The 20,800-nt window shown below is 36.6% G+C and overlaps 3 protein-coding genes across 8 annotated transcripts; 2 read left to right on the forward strand and 1 right to left on the reverse strand.

The window, feature by feature from the left end:
* Positions 1-389: 389 nt before the first annotated feature.
* On the forward strand, positions 390-2,442 carry LOC147560039 (aspartyl protease AED3-like). The gene is made up of 2 exons (XM_086662032.1): positions 390-971; positions 1,309-2,442. Exons 1-2 carry the CDS (start codon positions 492-494, stop codon positions 2,134-2,136), a joined length of 1,308 nt encoding a protein of 435 aa, XP_086518158.1. The 5' UTR covers positions 390-491; the 3' UTR covers positions 2,137-2,442.
* A 2,924-nt stretch (positions 2,443-5,366) lies between these two features.
* Positions 5,367-9,960, forward strand: LOC147560040 (putative glycerol-3-phosphate dehydrogenase [NAD(+)] 1, cytosolic). Of its 4 annotated transcripts, none has more exons than XM_086662039.1 (6): positions 5,367-5,963; positions 6,096-7,101; positions 7,522-7,743; positions 8,557-8,804; positions 8,983-9,122; positions 9,664-9,960. In XM_086662039.1, exons 2-6 carry the CDS (start codon positions 6,450-6,452, stop codon positions 9,785-9,787), a joined length of 1,386 nt encoding a protein of 461 aa, XP_086518165.1. In that variant the 5' UTR covers positions 5,367-5,963; positions 6,096-6,449; the 3' UTR covers positions 9,788-9,960. The 4 variants fall into 4 exon arrangements, with proteins under 4 accessions (XP_086518165.1, XP_086518167.1, XP_086518166.1 ...); XM_086662041.1 differs by having other exon boundaries at positions 5,389-5,770; XM_086662042.1 differs by having other exon boundaries at positions 5,398-6,172; positions 6,335-7,101.
* Positions 9,961-10,151: 191 nt separating this feature from the next.
* LOC147560041 (Saccharopine dehydrogenase) lies at positions 10,152-20,737 on the reverse strand. 3 transcript variants are annotated; one of them, XR_015234726.1, is made up of 14 exons: positions 20,384-20,737; positions 18,332-18,429; positions 17,309-17,391; positions 16,299-16,425; positions 15,362-15,422; positions 14,137-14,234; positions 13,966-14,050; positions 12,922-13,045; positions 12,116-12,217; positions 11,915-11,979; positions 11,655-11,806; positions 11,013-11,092; positions 10,864-10,934; positions 10,152-10,383 (listed from the first exon to the last, which is right to left on the reverse strand). XR_015234726.1 is itself a non-coding variant. In XM_086662043.1 (14 exons), exons 1-13 carry the CDS (start codon positions 20,605-20,607, stop codon positions 10,877-10,879), a joined length of 1,287 nt encoding a protein of 428 aa, XP_086518169.1. In that variant the 5' UTR covers positions 20,608-20,737; the 3' UTR covers positions 10,152-10,383; positions 10,864-10,876. The 3 variants fall into 3 exon arrangements, 2 of the variants coding, with proteins under 2 accessions (XP_086518169.1, XP_086518170.1); XM_086662043.1 differs by having other exon boundaries at positions 11,655-11,736; XM_086662044.1 differs by lacking the exons at positions 10,152-10,383; positions 10,864-10,934 and having other exon boundaries at positions 11,009-11,092; positions 11,655-11,736.
* Positions 20,738-20,800: the final 63 nt, after the last annotated feature.

A 20,800-nucleotide genomic window follows, 5' to 3' on the forward strand; every position in this document is an offset into this window, starting at 1 on the left:
TATTCTGGTCACTTTTTTGTCCGGCCAAAATTGCCAAAATCAAATATCACAATATATTACTGAAAGCTCCACTAGCTCGTCATCTCATGTTTCCCGATGATTTTGGGCATGCCTCTGATGAAAATTCAATTATTCTTAAGTCGGTGCTCGGTAACTCAGAGTTACCATATCATATCAACTATTCAATTTTTACGAGAACAAATCCGATGAGGAAAAGAGTCAATATAAAAATAACAATATAAAAGACAAAGTGGAATGACATATAGTGACAGTTGCTAAAAGAAAATGGCATATAGTGAAAGATAGTGAATATTTTTTTTAATATCTAAGTCTCAAATGGAATACAGTCTGTTATATATATCAAGCATATACCCATGGGCACGCACTTACTATTGTTTTCCACCACTAGATGTTTCCATATCCACTATATATACACATTCAATACATATCAAAAAATATCAAGACACCACCATCTCTCTTACTCTCTCAGGATGTCTTTACTCTCAAGACTTCTTAGTTCTATCTTAACCCTAGTACTTTTCTTCTTCTACCCTTCACAAGGGTACTCCAACCCTAAATGTAACTTACATGACAATGGCCAAACCCTTAAAGTCATGCATATTTACGGCGAATGCTCGCCTTTCCGGCCATCAAAATCTTTTTCTTGGGAAGAAACTGTGCTTGATACAGCCCGTAAAGACGAAGCCCGTCTCCGTTATCTATCTAGCCTTGTTGCGAGAAGATCCGATGCCCCCATTGCTTCAGGCAGACAAATAATTCAGAGTGCTACATACATTGTAAAGGTTAATATTGGTACACCAGCTCAAACAATGATGATGGCCATGGATACTAGTAATGATGCAGCTTGGGTACCTTGCAGTGGCTGTGTAGGATGCTCTTCTAAGCTCTTTGATACTACCAAGTCCACAACTTTCAAAACTCTTGGTTGCCAATCTGCTCAGTGCAAACAGGTAAGAGTTGGTTTAAAGTCATTTCATATAAAAAATGACAGAAAAGGCTAGAAAAGTAGACTTACTCCCCATACCTCTCTAGCCGACATATACTCCGGTCAAGATTTGGCCGGGATATGTGTCGGGCAGAAAGTCATTTTTCATAAATCTACTATACATTACGTAGACTGGAAAAACCCGTCCGTCAAAAGAGAGAAAGAGTTGACCTGGAAATTAAAATCGTTGATTTCGTTTAGGTCTGAAGTAGACCTTGACTTGTACCCTTTTCTAGCATTGTTCGTCTGATAATAAAGATGAGCATGTACATTAATGTTGTTTCTTATGTTCTTTATTGTAGGTGCCAAATCCAACTTGTGGTGGCTCATCATGTTCCTTCAACCAAACTTATGGTTCATCATCATTCTCAGCCAGCCTCACACAAGACACATTTTTATTAGCAAAAGATTCAGTTCCAAGCTACACATTTGGATGTCTTCAACAAGTAACAGGCACCTCTGTCCCTCCCCAAGGACTTCTAGGTCTTGGTAGAGGACCTTTATCCCTTCTCTCCCAAACCCAAGATCTCTACAAATCAACTTTCTCATACTGCCTACCAAGTTTCAAGTCCATTAACTTCTCTGGGTCACTTAGATTAGGACCAATAGCTCAACCAAAAACAATCAAGTACACCCCATTACTAAAAAACCCTAGAAGATCATCACTCTATTATGTAAACTTACTTGGTATTAGGGTTGGTAGTAAAATAGTAGATATTCCACCAAGTGCCCTAGCTTTTAACTCAACAACAGGAGCTGGTACAATAATTGATTCAGGAACAGTTTTTACTAGGTTAGTTACACCAGCTTATAATGCAGTAAGAGATGAATTTAGGAGAAGGATTAAAGCAAAAGTAACAAGTTTAGGAGGGTTTGATACTTGTTATGATGTACCCATTGTTATACCAACTATTAGTTTTATCTTCACAGGGATGAATGTGACATTACCCATTGATAATATTTTGATACATAGTACTGCTGGAAGTACAAGTTGTTTAGCCATGGCTGCTGCACCAGATAATGTTAATTCAGTATTGAATGTTATTGCTAATATGCAACAACAAAATCATAGAATTGTTTTTGATATACCTAATTCAAGAGTTGGTGTGGCTCGTGAAACATGTACCTGAGTAATGCTAGAAGAGGTCACAAGTAAAAGTCTATTGTCGACTACAAGAAATCAATAGTATCTATTTTTGGGTCAACTCTCTTTCTCACTCTTGAAGAATTTTTTCGTTATTCTCGATGGACTGTTGATTCTTATTTAGATCTGGAGTAGTGATGATGATGTAAGTGTGTTCTTGAAAAGCCAAGTTATTTTTTTCTTTTTGTGATGGAATGAAGATTAGGGTTTATTTTGAATATGTATTAATTTGGTAATTATATCAGATGTTTTGTCTTGGAATAAAGTGAATAAATTAAGAGTTAAACTGTCATATAACAGTGAATAGTAGTGGGGGAAGTGAGAGTGGAAAATTGTGATCAAATATTTTAATAGAGTAACGAGGTCAGAAATCATATGGGGATTGAGTTGATTCGTGTTTCTAATGATTCAGATCCACTGAATAGGAAAAGAATGACATAGCAGTACAAAAGTACTACCCTATTGTGAAATGAGTCCACACAATTTTTTTAAAAATCAATCTAAGATGTTAGGTTGGAGATTGATTTGCCAAGGTCAGGTGGTTCAGGTGTGAAAAAGTCTATATCAGACTCTTGTGACGTTATTTCAATTGCACAATCAACAAATTATGCGTCAGTTTAATACAATAACATGTATGCATCAGTTTTTAACACAATCGACAAATTTCTAACAAACAAGTCGGAAAAAAAAGGTCAATCAAATTGTATTCATTAAACAAGTGAGTTGCTTACACTGTAAAATACATTATGTTAATGCACAATGCAACATCCTAACTTGACTTATTGGACTTACCTTTAATTTTTTTTTTGTGAACTTAGGGCCTCTCCCAAAAAAGAGCTATCATTTTATGGACCATAAGTTAATTATTAAAAAGTTACATGAAAGTCACTTGTTATGTCACGGGGGTGTCTGTTTTCACTTTTTATTATTGTTACTCCATTAGTCTTCAAGTGCTCAGATGAGATCTTTCACGGGTTGCTTCACTCTCTGTCTCCCTCTCTCTCATACTTAGATGATAGAGTGATGGTGTCTACATAATAATATATTGTATTATTCTTGTTTTGGCTTTTGAGCAGAGAGATGTTTGTCCTTTTGTCATTTTTTTTTTAATTTTTTTTTTGTTGAAATAGTCATATTTTTTTTTTTTTTTTTTTTTTTTTTTTTTTTTTTTTTTATGTTGAAAGGATTGTCTTTTTGTCATGAAAAAGGAAATCTATTGGGATGATCATTATAATATACTACTCCATGATATATATAACTTATGATGGGTATTGGATGGAGTCATGTAGCAAACAAGATCTGCAATCTTTAAGTTCAACAAAAAAAAAAAGATCTGCAATCTTTTCTTGGCTGTGTAAGAGCACATTATCACTTTGTTGGAGCATCAATTAGGGGCCATTAGACTCCACTAGGGCCCTGCAGTGTGAAGGCAGTGGACTTCTGTGAGAATTAAAATTAGGTCCGAAAGTATGTCCTGAGGTCTGAGGACGTAAACGACGCCATTACGTAAGAGTCATGCTTGTCGCTTTCAACAAAAAAAAAAAAGAGTCATGCTTGTCCTTGTTTTTACGTGATTGTTGCATTTTTGTTTTCGGACTTCACAAGTAGAATGTCGACGCGATTTTGTGTAATGCTTTAAAGATAACAAATATTCTAAGATAGGTAAACAGAAGCGGAAAAATGGTGTATTCTCATAAGCTTTCATTTTATGACAACATATTGCAAATTGTTGACAAAACTCGGTGTTACGTTGTAAAGATATGCCAACAACCCTTGGTTCCAGTCACAAGCTGAACAATTACAAAAACGTTGTAAAAATATTCAAAATGTTGATAAAACTTGGTGGTATGTTGTAAAAATATTCAAAATGTTGATAAAACTTGGTGGTATGTTGTAAAAATATTTAATGCATTAATTCCTAATGATAATTAGTGTTGTAAAATATGAAAAACGATAAACCCTACTGAAAAACTGTATCTTTTTTTGAGTTTTTTGTTTTACGATAACATAAAACTAAAATACTGACAAACATTTTGTGTTATATCGTAAAAATATTCCAAATGTTGACGACATTTCGAGATAAAAATAATTAATGTTAAAAAATAGTAAAATATACCGTGCAAAATGAATTGTTTCGTTTTCTTTGTTGCAAGAAATCGAATTTTTTTAAATGAATAAAATTAAAGATGACCAATAAAAAGTGAATTAAAGTGGAAAAAATAATGATTATGTGTTTTTTTTTGGAAAAAAATAATGATTATGTGAGTGTATATATAGGCAAGAGAATATTATGACAAAAATAGAACGTATGTCCATTCTACTTTTGGACCTAATTTATATTAGACCATACTTTTGGAATTTAGGCTTGATTATTAGGAGTGTTTAGAATTTTGAACTTGAAAAACTATTCTCTCACAACTTTTAGGTTTGGTGAACTTATATTTTTGGCAGAAATGCATAATTCAATAAATCTATTTTTAACCAATTTACTTCTCCAATCGTCACAAATAAATTATACATGTATGATAAAATTTATTGTTCTGATTTTTTTTTTGTTAAGGGAATTTATTGTTCTGATGTTAAATTGAATTCACATTGTACTTCTATTGTATCTTCTATCTTTAATTTTTTTTCACTTACAAATCTCCCCCTTCACTTTCATCTTCTTCCTAAAAGTTAATGATTATGATATATATATGAGGATGGTGATAGGGGTGGTGGCAGTGGTGGGCACAACCATTATTAGGAATATTATTTCATTATTTTCAACCAATAAGTGGTGGTGGTAGGCCAAAGTGGTTGTGTTAGTGCCAAGGGTGGGGGTATTGAGACGCTAGTGAGGTGTTGGTAGGGAAGTAGCACATGTAGTGGCAATAATCTTATTAACAATTTTGGTGGAAAAGAAACTAACATTTTCTCAAATCAAGCCAAGACTAGTGCTAGGCACCAGTCTGACTTTCGTGGACAAGACGACAAGAAAAGTTGACAAGTTGGATATTTTGCAAATGAAAATTTTGCAATTTATGGATGTGAAGACTCATTCTTCTTTTCTTCTCGCCTGTCAATCATTGAGACCATCGATGGGTGAGATAATTAAGCCCTCAATTACAGAGACACCACCATTTACTCTAACCACCTTCACCATCGACATTTTTACCCACCATCGACATGTTTCAGTCGCAATGAAAAGTGCGGTGGTGGTTGTCTACTGTGCATGTGAATAACGCTTGACTTGGTCATAGTAAAAAAAAGAACAAATGAAGAGTGTGTATAACCATTTATATGTACTTGATCTCACCATTTTTTTGTCAAGCCTCCTTGCTCGACTAGGCTCGAACTTGGCCGATATGCTACTTGTGTCCCAAACCCGGCCCAAATAACACCACCATCCGGGTTGAGTAACGTGTGATCGTTTACACGTGCGTAAATCAGCGAATGACAGTTTTCTCTCTCTCTCTCTCTTCACCTGTCATTTTCAGAGGCCATGAGAGACGATTCACTAGTTTCCCCTGAAAACTCATCGAAACTTCCGGTCGTCCATTTTCGGTTTCTCCCCCCCCTTCTCGTTTTCTCCTCTCTTCTCCGGCCTACCCACCGACCTAAAACTTCAAGCTTTTCCGGTAAGGTCCCCTCTTTAATCTAGATCTCCATTTTTTTTCTAGACATATACATATAGAGAGAGAGAGAGAGAGAGAGAGAGAGAGACCAGTACCTTGGGTTTTGGACTTCAAAAGGGTTGAAGGTCATTGGGTTTTCATGGTTTTGGCTGAGAGTAATTAATGTTGATTTGGACAGCCAAAATTGAAGAGAAAGGTTTCTCTTTTTTCTGCCCCCTTTTCTGTTTGAACTTTATTTTGTTGGGTTAGTAGTTTAAACAGACTAGTTATTTTGCAAATTTGAAAATTTTATCTGGTGTTAATTTGAGTGTCAATTTGACTCTGTCAGGAAAAACCCATAGTATATCAAAGAAGGGAAGAGAACTCTGGGAGTGATCTCATAGTGGAAGTATAACTCTGTTCTTTGTTGATGCTTATGGGAGAGCTTAGAAGTGTGTTATATTTCTTGTACATTTAGTCAGGATTATATGATTTGAGTGGTGGGGAAGCAGATGATTGTCATGGGTTGTCTCCAAATTTGTGAAAAGAGAGCAGCTTTGATGCTGAATTGTTTTTTCTTATGATGAGGGAAGCCATTTGAGAAGAAGATTGTGAGAATTGGGTTGTTTTCTTTGTTGGTGTTTGAGTCATTGAGTGTGATTCATTAAAGAGTTTGGGTTTAAGTTTTTCTTGCTTTAGAGAAATGGCTGGAAGTCAAGAAGGATTAGCTGACAATATGTACTCAAATGGGTCAAATTCTAATGGCACCGAAGAGAAGCTCGACGAACTGCGTGGGCTTCTAGGTAAAGCCGACGGTGACCAGTTGAAGATTGTGTGTGTTGGAGCAGGTGCTTGGGGTAGTGTTTTTGCAGCTCTTTTACAAGATAGTTATGGTCATTTTCGCGAAAAAGTTCAAATCAGGATATGGAGAAGACCTGGGAGGGCAGTTGATAGATCTACAGCTGAGCATCTTTTTGAAGTTATCAATTCAAGGGAGGATATATTGAGAAGACTCATTAGACGTTGTGCGTATTTAAAATATGTTGAGGGTAGATTAGGTGATAGAATTCTATATGCAGATGAGATTTTGAAAGATGGGTTTTGCTTGAACATGATTGACACACCTCTTTGCCCTTTGAAGGTTGTCACCAACTTGCAGGAGGCAGTCTGGGATGCTGATATTGTTGTAAATGGCTTACCTTCAACCGAAACACGTGAAGTTTTTGGGGAGGTCAGTAAGTATTGGAAGGAGAGAATCATGCCTCCAATCATCATCTCTTTGACAAAGGGTATTGAAGCTGCACTTGAGCCAATACCGCGTATAATAACTCCGACGCAGATGATCAGTAGAGCAAGTAAGTGATCGCTTTCTTTCATGTTTCTTTTGTGGAATGCCCATCTGTTAGCTCTATCTCCTTATGAAGTAATGCTTGTTGAGTTCGGTTTTGAATGATTGCGAAACAAAAGAAATTGTTGTTAGTAATCGAGTTGCATGAAACTAGATTAGTATGAAGGGGAAGGTGAGAGTAAAAAGTATATGAGTTTGAAAGACAACATAAGAACTAGTTATATCACATGGAATTTTGTATCTTATTCTGAACAGGTCGTGCTCAGTTAGCACCCCACCTAGCCAAAAACGTGAAGTTAGTTTCTTTCCTCTGTAGTTGTTTTTTCCTATTGGAATTTTTGGATAAGTCATATTTTTCCTGTTTTTGAAATGTGATATGTTTTTAATTTCTCCTCTTGCGCTTGTTAATATTATATTTTTGTGGCAGCTGGAATTCCGATGGATAACATTCTCTATCTTGGAGGGCCAAATATTGCTTCAGAGATTTACAAAAAGGAGTACGCTAATGCTCGATTATGTGGTGCTGAAAAGTGGAGGAAGCCTCTTGCGAAGTTTCTAAGGCAGCCCCATTTCATTGTTTGGGATAACAGCGACCTTATTACTCATGAAGTCATGGGTGGATTGAAAAACGTTTATGCCATCGGGGCCGGTAAGTAGTAATGATGTTGAAAGTGAAATTGATTTAGTCAAATGCATTTAGTAAGATCAGTAGTCTTAGATAAGGGTCTCAAGTGTCATGTTTCATGTATGAACTGTGTAGAAATTTAGACAGAATATAATACCACTAGTAATGCCTGTGTCCTACAGATGGGTAGAATAGACATTCAGATGATTTCGAGACGAGACTGAAATTCGGCAGTCTCCTCTGTAAAGTGGACCACAACCATCGATATGTGAAACCCTGTAAACTTTTCTCCTTCTCATCTGCCCCTAGACTCTAGAGTATGATGGAAACCTGCTAAGTATGTAAAGCGAACCCCGTTTTTGTTAATTCTCTGTCTGCCTTAAACCAACATCTCGAATAAAGTGTGCTGACTTTTCTGTCCTAGAGAGGTATAAAGTGTGCTGACTTGGTAAGTCTTCTAGGAGACGCCACATGATTTTTTTGTTTCTTTTGAATCCGTACTAGGATAATACCGTCAGTTATTTGTGTTTAGAAACCAAACGATTCTATGTTACTAACATCCAGACTAACCAAGAAGCATGAAACAACCGTAAAGAGGCCAGCAATAGCAACCTTAAGAAGCTCATAAACGATTTATCTAATGCTTTATTTATTCCTATATATTACATCAGATATTCAAATGAGTTCATTCAAGAAGGTAAATGCAAACCCCAACATAGTGCCTAGTGAATATGCTTCTCGACGCATTCTTTTTCATTTATGTTAACTTTCACATATCTTTACAAGACTATCTTGGATCTGTGAATGTGATTTAAATCTCCAATGTGGTTTCATTAGGAATGGTGGCAGCATTAACCAATGAAAGTGCAACAAGTAAATCGGTATATTTTGCACATTGTACGTCAGAGATGATATTTATCACTCATCTGTTGGCTGAAGAACCAGAGAAACTTGCTGGACCATTGCTGGCTGATACTTACGTCACCCTTTTGAAAGGTCGAAATGCATGGTATGGTCAGATGTTAGCAAAGGGACAAATAAGTTTGGAAATGGGTGATAGCATCAAAGGGAAGGGAATGATTCAGGTAAGGAAATTTGACTTTGTCCAGCAAAATTGTGCATGTTTCTGACCCATGACCCATTAATACCTCTCATTTCTTGTTTTTAGAACGAAAAAGAAAAGATCTATTAAGCATATTGATTGTTTGATGTGTGATCCGAAAAAAGCAGAGCACTAACTCCTACTTATATTATCTTTGATAGGGAGTGTCTGCTGTGGGAGCATTTTATGAGTTATTAAGCCAGTCTTGCTTGAGTGTGCTACATCCCGAAGAAAACAAGCATGTCGCACCAGCCGAGCTTTGCCCCATATTGAGAACTCTTTACAAAATACTAATAAAAAGGTAATTCTTTACTTCAAGTCTTCTTTAACCGATCTCCTTTTACTCTCTTTTTGGAAAATCGCTATAAGATTTATTTAGATCCAATATAAGCATCAAAGTATGACCTTATTTTATCTCGGCTCTGAGAAATAAGAGACTTAATAGCCCAAGTTCTGACAGATTTTTAGTAATTGCAAATGCCTCTAGGATATTCGATTTAAGATTCTCGAGGAGAAAGAGAATCACAAACTCTCCACCCCCGTAGGTTTGAGATTCTCCCTCTCACAGGAAATCCTATTCCGTTGAGAATGTGATTCCTGATGAATTCCTATATGCCAAACACCACTCGGGAATGCCATTCTTTCGGATTTCATTTCCACTCGCCAAGGCAAACACATCCTTGAGAATTAGGGGTGGTTATAGGGTGATTATACTTGACAGGGTGTTCAGATTTGATTAGAAATGAGAAAGAGGATAAAAGATGAGCCATCTATATTATTAGGGTACAATAGTATAGTATCTGCCTGTTGTTTGACTATTTACTATTTTGAGTAATGTTCAGGGAGCTTCCATCGGAGGCGATTCTTCAAACATTAAGGGATGAAAACATGAACGACCCACGAGATCGGATTGAGATAGCACAAACTCATGCATTCTACAGACCTTCACTTCTCGGGCAACCTTGAGATAGATTCCGTCAACTTTCTTGGTATTCTTTGTTCTGGTATTCGTTGTTCAACGACAGTTATATGTTTCTTCTGGTTCCCTCTCTGTGGGTGTTCAGTGACTTGAAAAATAAGACTATTGTGAGTCTTGTTTAATAGTAGTGTGCTTAATAGATTGAAGTTGTTTTGTTTCATTTAGCTTGTAGTTAGTTTCCATTATTCAATATTGGATTCTCGTTCTCGGTATGTGAATTCCACATATTACCTATGTCGTTACAAGGAGAATATGGAATATGGTCGAAGGAATCAAGAAATGCAATTTGGTGAGAGCATAGAAGATGAAGATGAGAGTTTGCTTTTGAAAAAAGACTAAAAGAGTAAAGGGTAATGTTGAAGTTATGTTCCACTTAAAATTTAACAAATTACACATGATCCCTTCAAAATTTGGGTTTTTTTTACAACTCTGCAAGTACCTAGGTTTTGTTTATCATATATATAAATTCTTCCTCCAACTGCTAACACCTCATCACATCATCAATGAATATGACATTGTTTTAGGGCACATTGCTCATCTTCTACTCTGACATCTGAGATTCCAAATTCATAATGCAGAGATACTGAAATAATAAAAGAACCCAATTAATATTGAACACATTGGTCAACTGATGGAAGATGAAGCGAGTCGCCAGAAAGATAAATCGTCTGTCACAGAGAGTTCATTGAAACATTTTATTATGATCACGTCAATAGCCGAATAAACTCCATCTATTCAAATAACTTAATAGCTCGACCCAGTTAATAAACTACTTCTTCCATACTTCGCTGTTTAAACGTCTGATATGGTACTCAATTTCGATGACCATGTGATGTTCGAAGATTCATGCACAACACACTTAGTCCCGCATTTCACTTTGACTTACATATTTGCTAGGCCCTTTTAGAGGGCTTCGCGCCTAGATTGGTCACGTGAAGAAACATGAGGTGACCTAGGAAAGCCGGGTACAAGGTGGAACTAGACTGGTGTTGGTAGTACCTAAATTTATGACGATATGTTTGGTAGAGTTTCTGAAGCATAATATTGGAAAAAGAGAACTCACCTGCACTGGCACATCATCCATATATTCCCAATCCAAACTCTTTTGGATTAGTTTCCACCATCCATGGGGCCCTGTCCAAAAACCACCATTAGTTCCAATGTTGAACTAGAGCTAAAAATGGTAGCTTCAGATAGGTTATCAATGTTTACTTGTTCATTGCGAAATTGATGGTTCCTTCAGCTGCACGTTTCAGAAGTAACTCTCTGGCTTCAACTGCAATTCCTTCAGGCTAGAAGCAGAATGTGGAGAGATTCTCAGAAAAAACAAAGCCAAAGTCTTATGTGTGTTTTCCTCTGGGTGTTGTTTGTACGTATTTATATAGGAACTGAACAATAATACTTTTTTTTGCTTCGAGAAGTCGGTAGGATTCCAAAATCATTGAAATATTACCAGTTCAAATTCAGGGTTCTTGGTATTTGAGAGACACCAGCAGATATTTTATGGCGTTGTTTGCATGTTTGGATAGATATGAATTTAGTGCTTCCACACTTTAGTGTTTGGTATTAGTAGGAATTGAAATGAATTATCTCAAACCAAGGGAAAAACAAGAGATTAATTTTAAAATCCATAGGAGGTTGGATTTTGAACTCCTTTATTGTAGTCACGAAAGGTTCCTAAAGAAAATCTGGATCCGTTCTTAAATAGCCTACCAAACTTCCGAGTTCCAACACTAATCAAATCCGTCCTAGAGACGAATCTGTCTGACCAAACAAACACTTTATAATTCTTGATTCTAAGTAGTAACATCCGTGCTTTTCTCTCTAAAGTCATGTATGGCTTGTGGTACGTACCTCTTCGGGGAACCAAACCCCAGGCTTTGTGTTCCCTTCAAGAATTGCCAGTGCAAATGCAGCCGCTGCAGTTCCAACTGATCTGGAAGAAACACCAATCCGGCATAACTTTAGGAAATAATTCAAATCAAACAGCTATAAGCTCCAGATACCTGTGCAATTAAAATTGAAAATGGAGATAATGTATGAACACATAAACACACTGACATGCACTTTCGGCATCCAACCGTCATAAAAGTCTGTGGGAAAAGAAAGCTTACTCAGAGAGTCTTCTGTGACTGAATATACCTACGTTATGGCGTCCATTTGAGCTTTCCAAATCTACCTGTAAAGGAGAGAAAGGGAAAATAAGGAATCGGATATTATAAGGTCTCTTTCAATAACGTAAAAGTAATGCCTTGTGAATCTTTCCACCTCCTGGATAACCAAACAAAAAGTTCAATAGAAAAGACACATCTTACTCTCATTGACATCCGTTGTCCTGCAAATTTGTCAACAGCTCTTACAAGAGGGTCAAAATATCGAACCAGTTGCTTTACTTTTTCTTTGTCTCTCAAAACTTCCTGCAAATTCATTTTCTTATCAGTACTTACTAAGATTCATTATCCATAAATTTACATCAGCAGCATAAAGGTTTAGATTATGTTCTGCATTTTGATATTGCATCTAGCAATATCTTAGAAGTCAACAATATCCAGATGCGTGATGGAGAAAAACGACATGCAACAACAAAGAAGTTATTGCAATTTTATTACTTTACATGGTTTTGCCAGAGCAGCTACTGGGCCAACATTGAGACGGGTCAATGTAATGAATCTTCGAAGGCCATCATAGATAGATCAAGTGATTAAGTAAAATATGTACAATCCAATTCGGTTTTAACTTTGAGCTGGTTGAGTACGGGTAAACGTTTGTGAAGATGGTCTCCAAGACAAGCAACAAGACTCGTGCCATACCAAAAAAAATGATAATTATAATATCATCCTTCAAATCGTCCCCTTCTCTGAGTACGTGTAAACATTTGGGAGGATGGTTTCCAAGACAAGCAACAAGCCTCGTCCCATCCCAAAAAAAAATGATAACTATGATATCATCCTCCACATCGTCCCCTTCTCACCCTACAGATCGATGAGAAAATTCTGTACATGGTAATGCAAAAGCAGGATCGTGAAATGGTGTCTACAGTTATCAATTTTCACCAATGACGTTTTTATATTAAATAACCTTGTTCCTAAGCAATGATAACAGAAGATGTATGAGAGCATACTGCAGGAACAAGACTTGACATAGCTTCCATTCCCCAATTCCAGAAGAAGGGTGCTGTACCAAATCGAGCGCTGACACTTGGTACCCCTAAGACCTCATGGGCACTTCTTACCTCAGGCAAGTTCCTGCAAAATGAAATATATTAGTTTCCTCGTATAGGGTATCACTACTCATCCATCCTAATATCCTCATTAGGTAAATCCATGATTTCATCCTATCTATGACAAATATTAATTTCCATGAAGCACAACAAACGTTACTCCAATCTTATAGACTTTCCACTAAGGTGCCGAACTGAGCTCAACACATTGATTCCTTAAGAAATAACTAGGAAAATGCATATTATTGTGGACTGTACTAACACCACATGCACGTGTACTATACATGGTGCAGATTGGAGCTAAGTACGGAATATGGCATCTACATCAACCTATTGTCTGATAAAACCTGGTTCTTGGAGAAGCACTAAGAATTGTCTAAATAGATTCGGTCTGATCCGTAATTACATTGATGCAGACGTTGTGGAAGCCCTTAAAATCCAATAATAGCTCGAACTAGAATTACAACTAAAAAGCAATGCAAGGAAAATTATAATGAATATAAAATTTGCATGAGGTTTTACTATCACTTGAACGATAATACAATACTAGAGATACCCTTTTATATGAATCAGCCAGCCATATGTGTGGCTAATAGAAATTCCTAACTATTACTATTCTAGTTTGTTACCTTACCTTAGGCCATTCTTAAGATATTTTGGCTCCATACAATATTTCAAAAGTGTTTATTTCCTTGTTAAACAAAACTAAATGATGGTTACCTATGTGTTGAGGAACTTAGGTTCTCTTGTTGGTCACGTATAGAGAACAAAGAAGAATTTGCACAAAGTGATGACATGAATTGACAAAGTTAAAACTTAAAATGCCTACGAGGTTTTTATCGTTACTTTTAGATGATTAGCTAATGTAGTATGGTATTTCAGAGATTTCAGTTTCTTCTCATCAAGGAACTTACAACAAATTTCATCAAAAAAAAAGGAGCTTACAACAAATAAACATCTCTCTTTCCAATTCCTTTTCCGAAGTCAATGTTGAGCCTTCCAGTGTAAGGCTTTAATTTGACCATTTCTCCTGGTTAAAGGTTTAATAAGAAAGTGAGTCACTAAAGCTTAAAACGTCCATGTAAAAGGAAAGACGGGATCATACTTATGACTGACCTTTATTGTAGGCAATAACCTCTTCTCCAAGAAGCAAAAAGCTAGTGGATAGTATTGTAGGACCAGCACCACCAGACCCTGCTGTGTAATAGAAAAATCTGAAAAATAAGATATTAGCGCGTTTTTTGCAGATACATGCTTGAGAAAATTATTGCTAAGCTTTTGATCAAGTTCCACATAGTGTTAGACATGTAGCCGTGACATTGGGAACGTCGTAATTTTCGTCTAAGCTGTAGTGACCAATAACCATCAATTAGTACATAACAATCAATTCCCCAGAATGAGTAATACAATAGAGATTTGAGAAGGTGAATAATGTCCCAAATGGATTGAGGTATGAATATGAGAAGTTATTTGCTCATGTACTTTTGATTGACCCTCGTTCTTCTCTTATGGCTGTTAATGTAGCTATTCCTCTAGAGAAGAGTTGTAGCATAAAATGCATGAAAATTTTGCACTTCCGCCGCAACAACAACGACAGCCCAACCGCCGTGAAGTTGTAGGAAACCCGATAAGATTGCGGAAAGCGTCCTACACTTTTGCCGCAAAAGTCAATCATACTTCGCACGTCAGCTGCAAACTCATGGATGTCGTTGCTGATGAACTATCCAGTTCCAAACAACTAGTGATACAGCTTCAGGATGGCACCCGTAACTATGACCAATTGTCAATTGGTCTATTATCCCAATATCTCATGAGTTCGGGGCTTCTCATGAGAATGATTATTCTATCCGAGGTCCACTGACCCCATTGTGACCCAATTATAGATCTAAGCTTTCTTCGAGCCCAAGCCGATCCCTGAGTAACTCGGACGATTCAGCGGAGTTCAACTGCATAGCATATAATGCCACTAAAACTCCGTAATTTCCCAAGTGCTAAAACTACATTGCAGAAGATATTCTCAAAGGCTATAACCTATTTAGTGATGGATGGATTTTCCCTATTCAGATCTGTTTACAGCTTTGACTCACTCTTGGTAGTTGGTACCTCTGGAATTAAAACTTATCTAGTAAGAAAATATAGGTAGCTTGGAGACTGGTGGCTAATCAATATTCAAGCAGTAAGAAATCTCTCTAGGTTATTTCTCCTAATTAGGAGTAAACAGTACTCTGTTTTCTCTCAACCTATCTTCTTTTGTTCTCCCTCTAATAGAAAATCATGTAACAACCCCTAAGTAGGACATTTTTAATTAAAGAAAGATAATAAAGCACGGAAGACGATTTACCTTAGTCTCTCAGGTTTCATGTCTTTACTTCTTGCGAAGCGTACCAGTTCAGCTGCCATGACTATAATCGAAGATAGAAGCAGAGAAGTAAATACATCGAAAAATTACAACACGATGTAACATATACAGAGATAATTAAAATCACAGATCAGAAACATAAGATAAAGTAAAGCCGGTTTATTGACTTTTATATAGAAACATACAGCTCTGAGATGAACAATCCCCTAATAACCTATCAGGCTACCAGGTAATTTCTGATGCATACCATTTACAACAGATTGAACGTGTAAAAGCAAGTTCTCTCTATTAAATAGTTATTGTTGGAACTTCCAAGAGAATCTATGCAACATAAAATTGTGGATACTCCATTTAAGATTTTCGTCGTATTGGATACTATGATTCTCCTACCGGAAGCTCGAATATCCTTCTGCGCCCTAACGTGAGGTTTTATATGTACATCTCATGTAAACTTGCATCTGATCATATTAAGACCATAAAATGTCGCTATAGGTTAATAACTTAACATCATCAATGTATAATAGTGGTTGGGAGAAAGTAAACCAAATTGTGAAAATGAAGGACCTATATAACTACAAGAAAATATATTACATGTATCAAAGACTACATGTTTATTTTGTTGCAGATAAGCCCTTTTGTACTAGTAAATTGTTGATTAGCTTCGTCCTTTCTTGTATTTTTTTTTTGAATAAATATAAGGAAAAGGTACATGTTCCCTAGATCTTCATATCTCAGTCTAGGGAGATTGAAGTCGAAAGGTCTATAATGTTGCTAATAGAGCCTCCCAAGAAACAGTGAAGTCTAAGGAAGACATAAATTTAGCGCAAGGGTCTCCTCCACTCCAACTGTATAGGATGCTTTGTTAATATAGTCCTTTCTTGTGTTGTTTTAAGTGAGAATGTAAGAAATGAAGTATCACCATTGCTAACTCCAGGATAAATCCCACCAGTTGTTATTGCAGGAACATTGGCAGCTACAGCTTTCTGGTGAAAAGATTTTGCACGGGACGCATAGTTTGTATCATCACACACGTCCAAGTACGCTGTCTGTTTAGACAAAGACAACTTATTTATAAGGTCATCGACAATTTATAAGGTATCATGTTAGAAAGAAGTACAAAAATTCAAACGTAAACATAGGATAAGGCTATCATATTAGAAACAAGTACAAAGATTCTATCGTAAACATAGGTAGACTTTGCCAGTGCTCGACATAGCTTCGAAGTATCACTCCTAAATGAGCGAGAAATGGTTATGTTGATGGGTTTTTTCCTTAATGGTGGTTGGAACACTAAGTCATGTAGTCGAGCTGAATGGACCTATATCTGATATTTAAAGAGTCACAGAGGCTTGATATTGTATTCAGACGAATCCATCAAGCAACGGAGTACAACATAACTTTAAAGTAACACTCTGGCCCAGTGTGATAAGAAACCTTACCCCCTGTGTACTGCTCACCGAATTCTATGTTTCAGGAGATGGAATTGTTGGATAATGAGTGCATCTATTAAATATACATCATAGAAAATATACTTTTTAGGAAAAGAGTTTAAAACGCCTCATGACCTAATAAGTGTACCAACAAGGGCCCCAGCATACTGCACAGTGGACATGGTAGCAAACCTCGTACCGATACCACGTGTCAGAGTAATCTACATTGGATATACTCCCACCCTCCCTAGCGCACCGCATAATGGATATGGTAGCATACCCAGATCATGCCTTCTGTGCGCTAATCTGGATATTACCTCTTGGCTGATTGAATATTTTCATTGCTTTAGATCGAGCTCATGGCACGATAATTAGTTGTATGACAAATCGAGTTGGTTTGGCGAGATGAATCTGGCTTCACTGACTAGACACGTGGTATCATCTTAGCTATAAGGTAAAATCTGGCCTTAACAAGTTTTTACTTAATGCACAAATTTACCTGGGTAGATATCGCAGCCTGCAACACATTGCACTCTTCTGTTTGTTGAAAAGGTCCTGCTGTATGAACTACAAGATCTACATCTGAAGTACAGAAGTTTGGGTTATAAGAAGAAACATGTAAACTACATGGCGGAAGCATTAGAAATGTCATACAGGTATAACTTACGCCAAAACGATTGAATATTCCGTATTTATTATGTTCTTAATGAAAGAGTACAATAATTTGCGATGGATATCTCATAAGATTCTACCACAAAGAGAGAAGCATTCTTCTGTTGGTTGTGAGTTGTGACATATTATAGGTGTAACATAGGGAGAAAAAAAATGGAGAATGAAAATAGTCAACCATTTCTCTTGTACACTTAAATGAAGATATAAGCTATGTGCAAAAGATGAAGAATATGAAAGAAAAAACATGCATTAGTTCTTGATGTTCCAGACTCCAGACTGCAGATTAATAGAGCTCTACAAATGGTACTTTTCGACAAGTTCAGAATGACCAGGTTCAGTCTCACTTGCTAAGTTACTATAAGAGGAAAATGGAACAAAAAACAAAGACTGGGGACTCCAGAGGAGGACTTCAAGTAAGCATATAATTTGGTGTTCTATCAAATAATTTGTTAGCACTGAAAATATCATAACTCTAACTGAAGTTTATATAGATCGTGTTGTTTGTATGTCGTTTAGGTGAATAATTTCTATGTAATTTGTATACATTAAGTTTGTTAGTCCCAGAAAGAGACTAGTCCGTAGCATATTAAGAAAGTGTCTGCTCGGTCCATTAATCAAGAATAAATAGAACAACTGCAGAACGATCGTATAAGATGTACTGATGTTTTATTGTCTAGGGGAGCATATAAATAAATCTTACTCGTTGCATTAAGCTTCTTGACTTACACGAAATAGTTGACTTACATCATAGGAAATTGAGAACCAGTCACAGAGTCAGCCTCATAATATTAATAAGTAATGAATAATATTCTTGGAAGGCCACTAGTATAAGGAGTAAAGGAGCAACCACCTTTTAACGCTGCTTCCAATGCTTTAACATTGTCAATGTTAACTTCAACAAATTCGGAATTTTCTCCAAGTGTAGCCACTACATCAGCGCCTCTCTCCCTGTGAGGAAAACTTCCCATTACTCAGTTTGCTTTTACGCAACTAAAAATGTTAACACGATTAAACATCTTATGCGTTCTTCTTATTCATTTGAATAGGTTATTTGCACTCATCAGCAGTCACCATAATTTATATGTTACTGTATTCCAATACTTAGAGCTTAACACCTAGCAACCAAATATACCTCTTTTAATACCAAACTTGCTAACCACATTTACCTTTTGATATCTCTTAATGGAAGTTATATAAGCAACATTATTAGGCCACAGGGTGGCATAGTCAGCCTGCCATACATAGACAGTAAGTTTATAACTACTGTGCTGTAGTAATTCATATAGGTTGTGATACACTCCAGAGTTACTATCAATACCATATCACAAAAATGAAAACAACAAAAGTACCAATTGGTCCAAACTTAGTACCCTCCTTGTTAGCACCTTATCTTACTCGAGGATCATTGGCTCTAATACCAAAATATGATGTAAACGTGTTGGTCGAAGTTTCTACCAAATTTTGATGCAAACACGTCAGTTGAAGTTTTTAGTGAAGTTTGCAATATTTAAAATAAAGATAGTGTGGTGGTTAACCTCATGGCTCTCGTACTTACCTTCCACTTCTTCAAACCTTTTATTATGTCTACTCTGGAAGGTTCCTAGCTCCAATAGCCAAGGAGAACAAGGTGCTTCTATCCTTATCCACAAATGAAGTAATACGGACTCTCCGATATATATTTAAAGTTAAAAAAAAATCTAACTTCCTTACAAATCTGCCTAGTTAGAGCCGAAAGATGGGGGGCGGGGAATCCTATTACAGATGTTGCAATTGTGGCAAGAAGTGTTCCTCGGGTATCATCTTGTGGGAAAGTGTTGTTTCTGATTCGTACGGACTTGAGCCCACCATAAACCCATCTACTAATGCAAATGGAAAAATGATATCTAGTAACCGAAAACATGGATCCTATTCACAACATAAAATCCTCACTTCCATGATTTCTCTCCACAATCACTGAATCATGGTAAGTAGAAATGTGTTTAAACCAGTGTCTCTCTTTTACCGACTCTAGTTTCAACAAGCCATTTTACTCTACGCGTAGCATAATTACTAGTGATATTCCAAATAAGTTTCCAACTCCCAATAACTAGGCCTCTACTTTGCCATTTAAAAAAAAAACTTGTATAAGAATTAGTTCTTAATTCAAATATACGAGTACAACAGACAATCATACATCTTACATCCATTACTTTGATACATCATTACGATAGAATATGCTTGTAACCGCCACGTTGTCCTAAAAAACACTTGTACACCCTAAAGGTCATTAATTATATTTATATCCTTAACAAATCAATAAATGATGGATTTCCACGTCCACCCAGTTTCGATCTTGTGACTTGGGGATTTCCGAGTAGATGCAAATACCACTTCTTTTTTTTGAGAAATCGACTATGATCTACGTTAGTCGTTACAAGACATTGATACATCATGCTTAAAGCCCAACAACATGAAAGAGGCCTAAAGCCCAACAACATGAAAGAAGCCTAAAGCCCAACAACATGAAAGAGGGTCTAAAGACCGACAACATGAAAGAGGCCTAAAGCCCGATAAATTTATTACGTTATTTATACCTCTAATAACCCAAGTTCAATAAATCATGGATTACACCCTCCTTGGGAGCTCCACGGTTTTGGAGTTTATGTCAACATTTTCAACCACTTGGACAAGCAAGTGTTGACGATGCAAGTAACACTTGGAACAAGACCCTAATCTTGTGACATCTGGGTTTTCAGAGTAGATGCACTGCCTCTTGGAACAAGACCCTAAGTGCACATTTAAGTTAATAACATGGAAAACGACTTATTAATGTAAAATTTGAGTTCCCTCACTAGACTTAAATTGGGTTCCCAATAGAACTGATTAAAAATTTGAGAACTAAGAAATAAGGGTAACAACTGACCTGTTTCTATCAGCAATGAGGAGTTGAAGATGAGGAGAAGATTTAGAGAGAGAAATAGCAGTGGAACCTCCAACTCTACCAGCACCACCCAGAATCATAACCTTGGGATTTTGGGAATTGTTCTTCGTTTTTAGTGGATTAATACTAACTGTTCTTGTTTCTCTTTCTTTGGCGCAGCAGAAGATGAACGTCCTGTTCAATTCCAATGATGATGCTCGCGCCATTTCTTTCTCTCTCTAATCTCTCACATCTTCCCCCTCCTTTCATTTTGTATTTTCTTATTCTATCCATCTAAAACCGACGTGGTAGTTTTTTATGCCACGATGGCCTTCTTGCCCAAATCCTATTTTGATTGAAAAATGTTCAATGACCCATGTTGATCTAAAAGGCCAAAAAATGGGTATTGTCAATCTCAAG

This window comes from Eschscholzia californica, unplaced genomic scaffold (genome assembly GCF_041429995.1).
Source record: "Eschscholzia californica isolate CP2 unplaced genomic scaffold, dmEscCali1.0.p SCAF_2, whole genome shotgun sequence".
Classification (NCBI taxonomy): Eukaryota; Viridiplantae; Streptophyta; class Magnoliopsida; order Ranunculales; family Papaveraceae; genus Eschscholzia; species Eschscholzia californica.

Coding starts and splice junctions, on each gene's coding strand:
- LOC147560039 (XM_086662032.1), top strand. CDS start 492: ATGTCTTTACTCTCAAGACTTCTTAGTTCTATCTTAACCCTAGTACTT. Junction 972..1,308: donor AATCTGCTCAGTGCAAACAG/GTAAGAGTTGGT, acceptor TCTTTATTGTAG/GTGCCAAATCCAACTTGTGG.
- LOC147560040 (XM_086662039.1), top strand. CDS start 6,450: ATGGCTGGAAGTCAAGAAGGATTAGCTGACAATATGTACTCAAATGGG. Junction 8,805..8,982: donor AAGGGAAGGGAATGATTCAG/GTAAGGAAATTT, acceptor TATCTTTGATAG/GGAGTGTCTGCTGTGGGAGC. Junction 9,123..9,663: donor TACAAAATACTAATAAAAAG/GTAATTCTTTAC, acceptor AGTAATGTTCAG/GGAGCTTCCATCGGAGGCGA.
- LOC147560041 (XM_086662043.1), bottom strand. CDS start 20,607: ATGGCGCGAGCATCATCATTGGAATTGAACAGGACGTTCATCTTCTGC. Junction 15,423..16,298: donor TTATCCTGGAGTTAGCAATG/GTGATACTTCAT, acceptor CTTCGATTATAG/TCATGGCAGCTGAACTGGTA. Junction 10,935..11,012: donor ATCAATTTCGCAATGAACAA/GTAAACATTGAT, acceptor GTTTTTGGACAG/GGCCCCATGGATGGTGGAAA.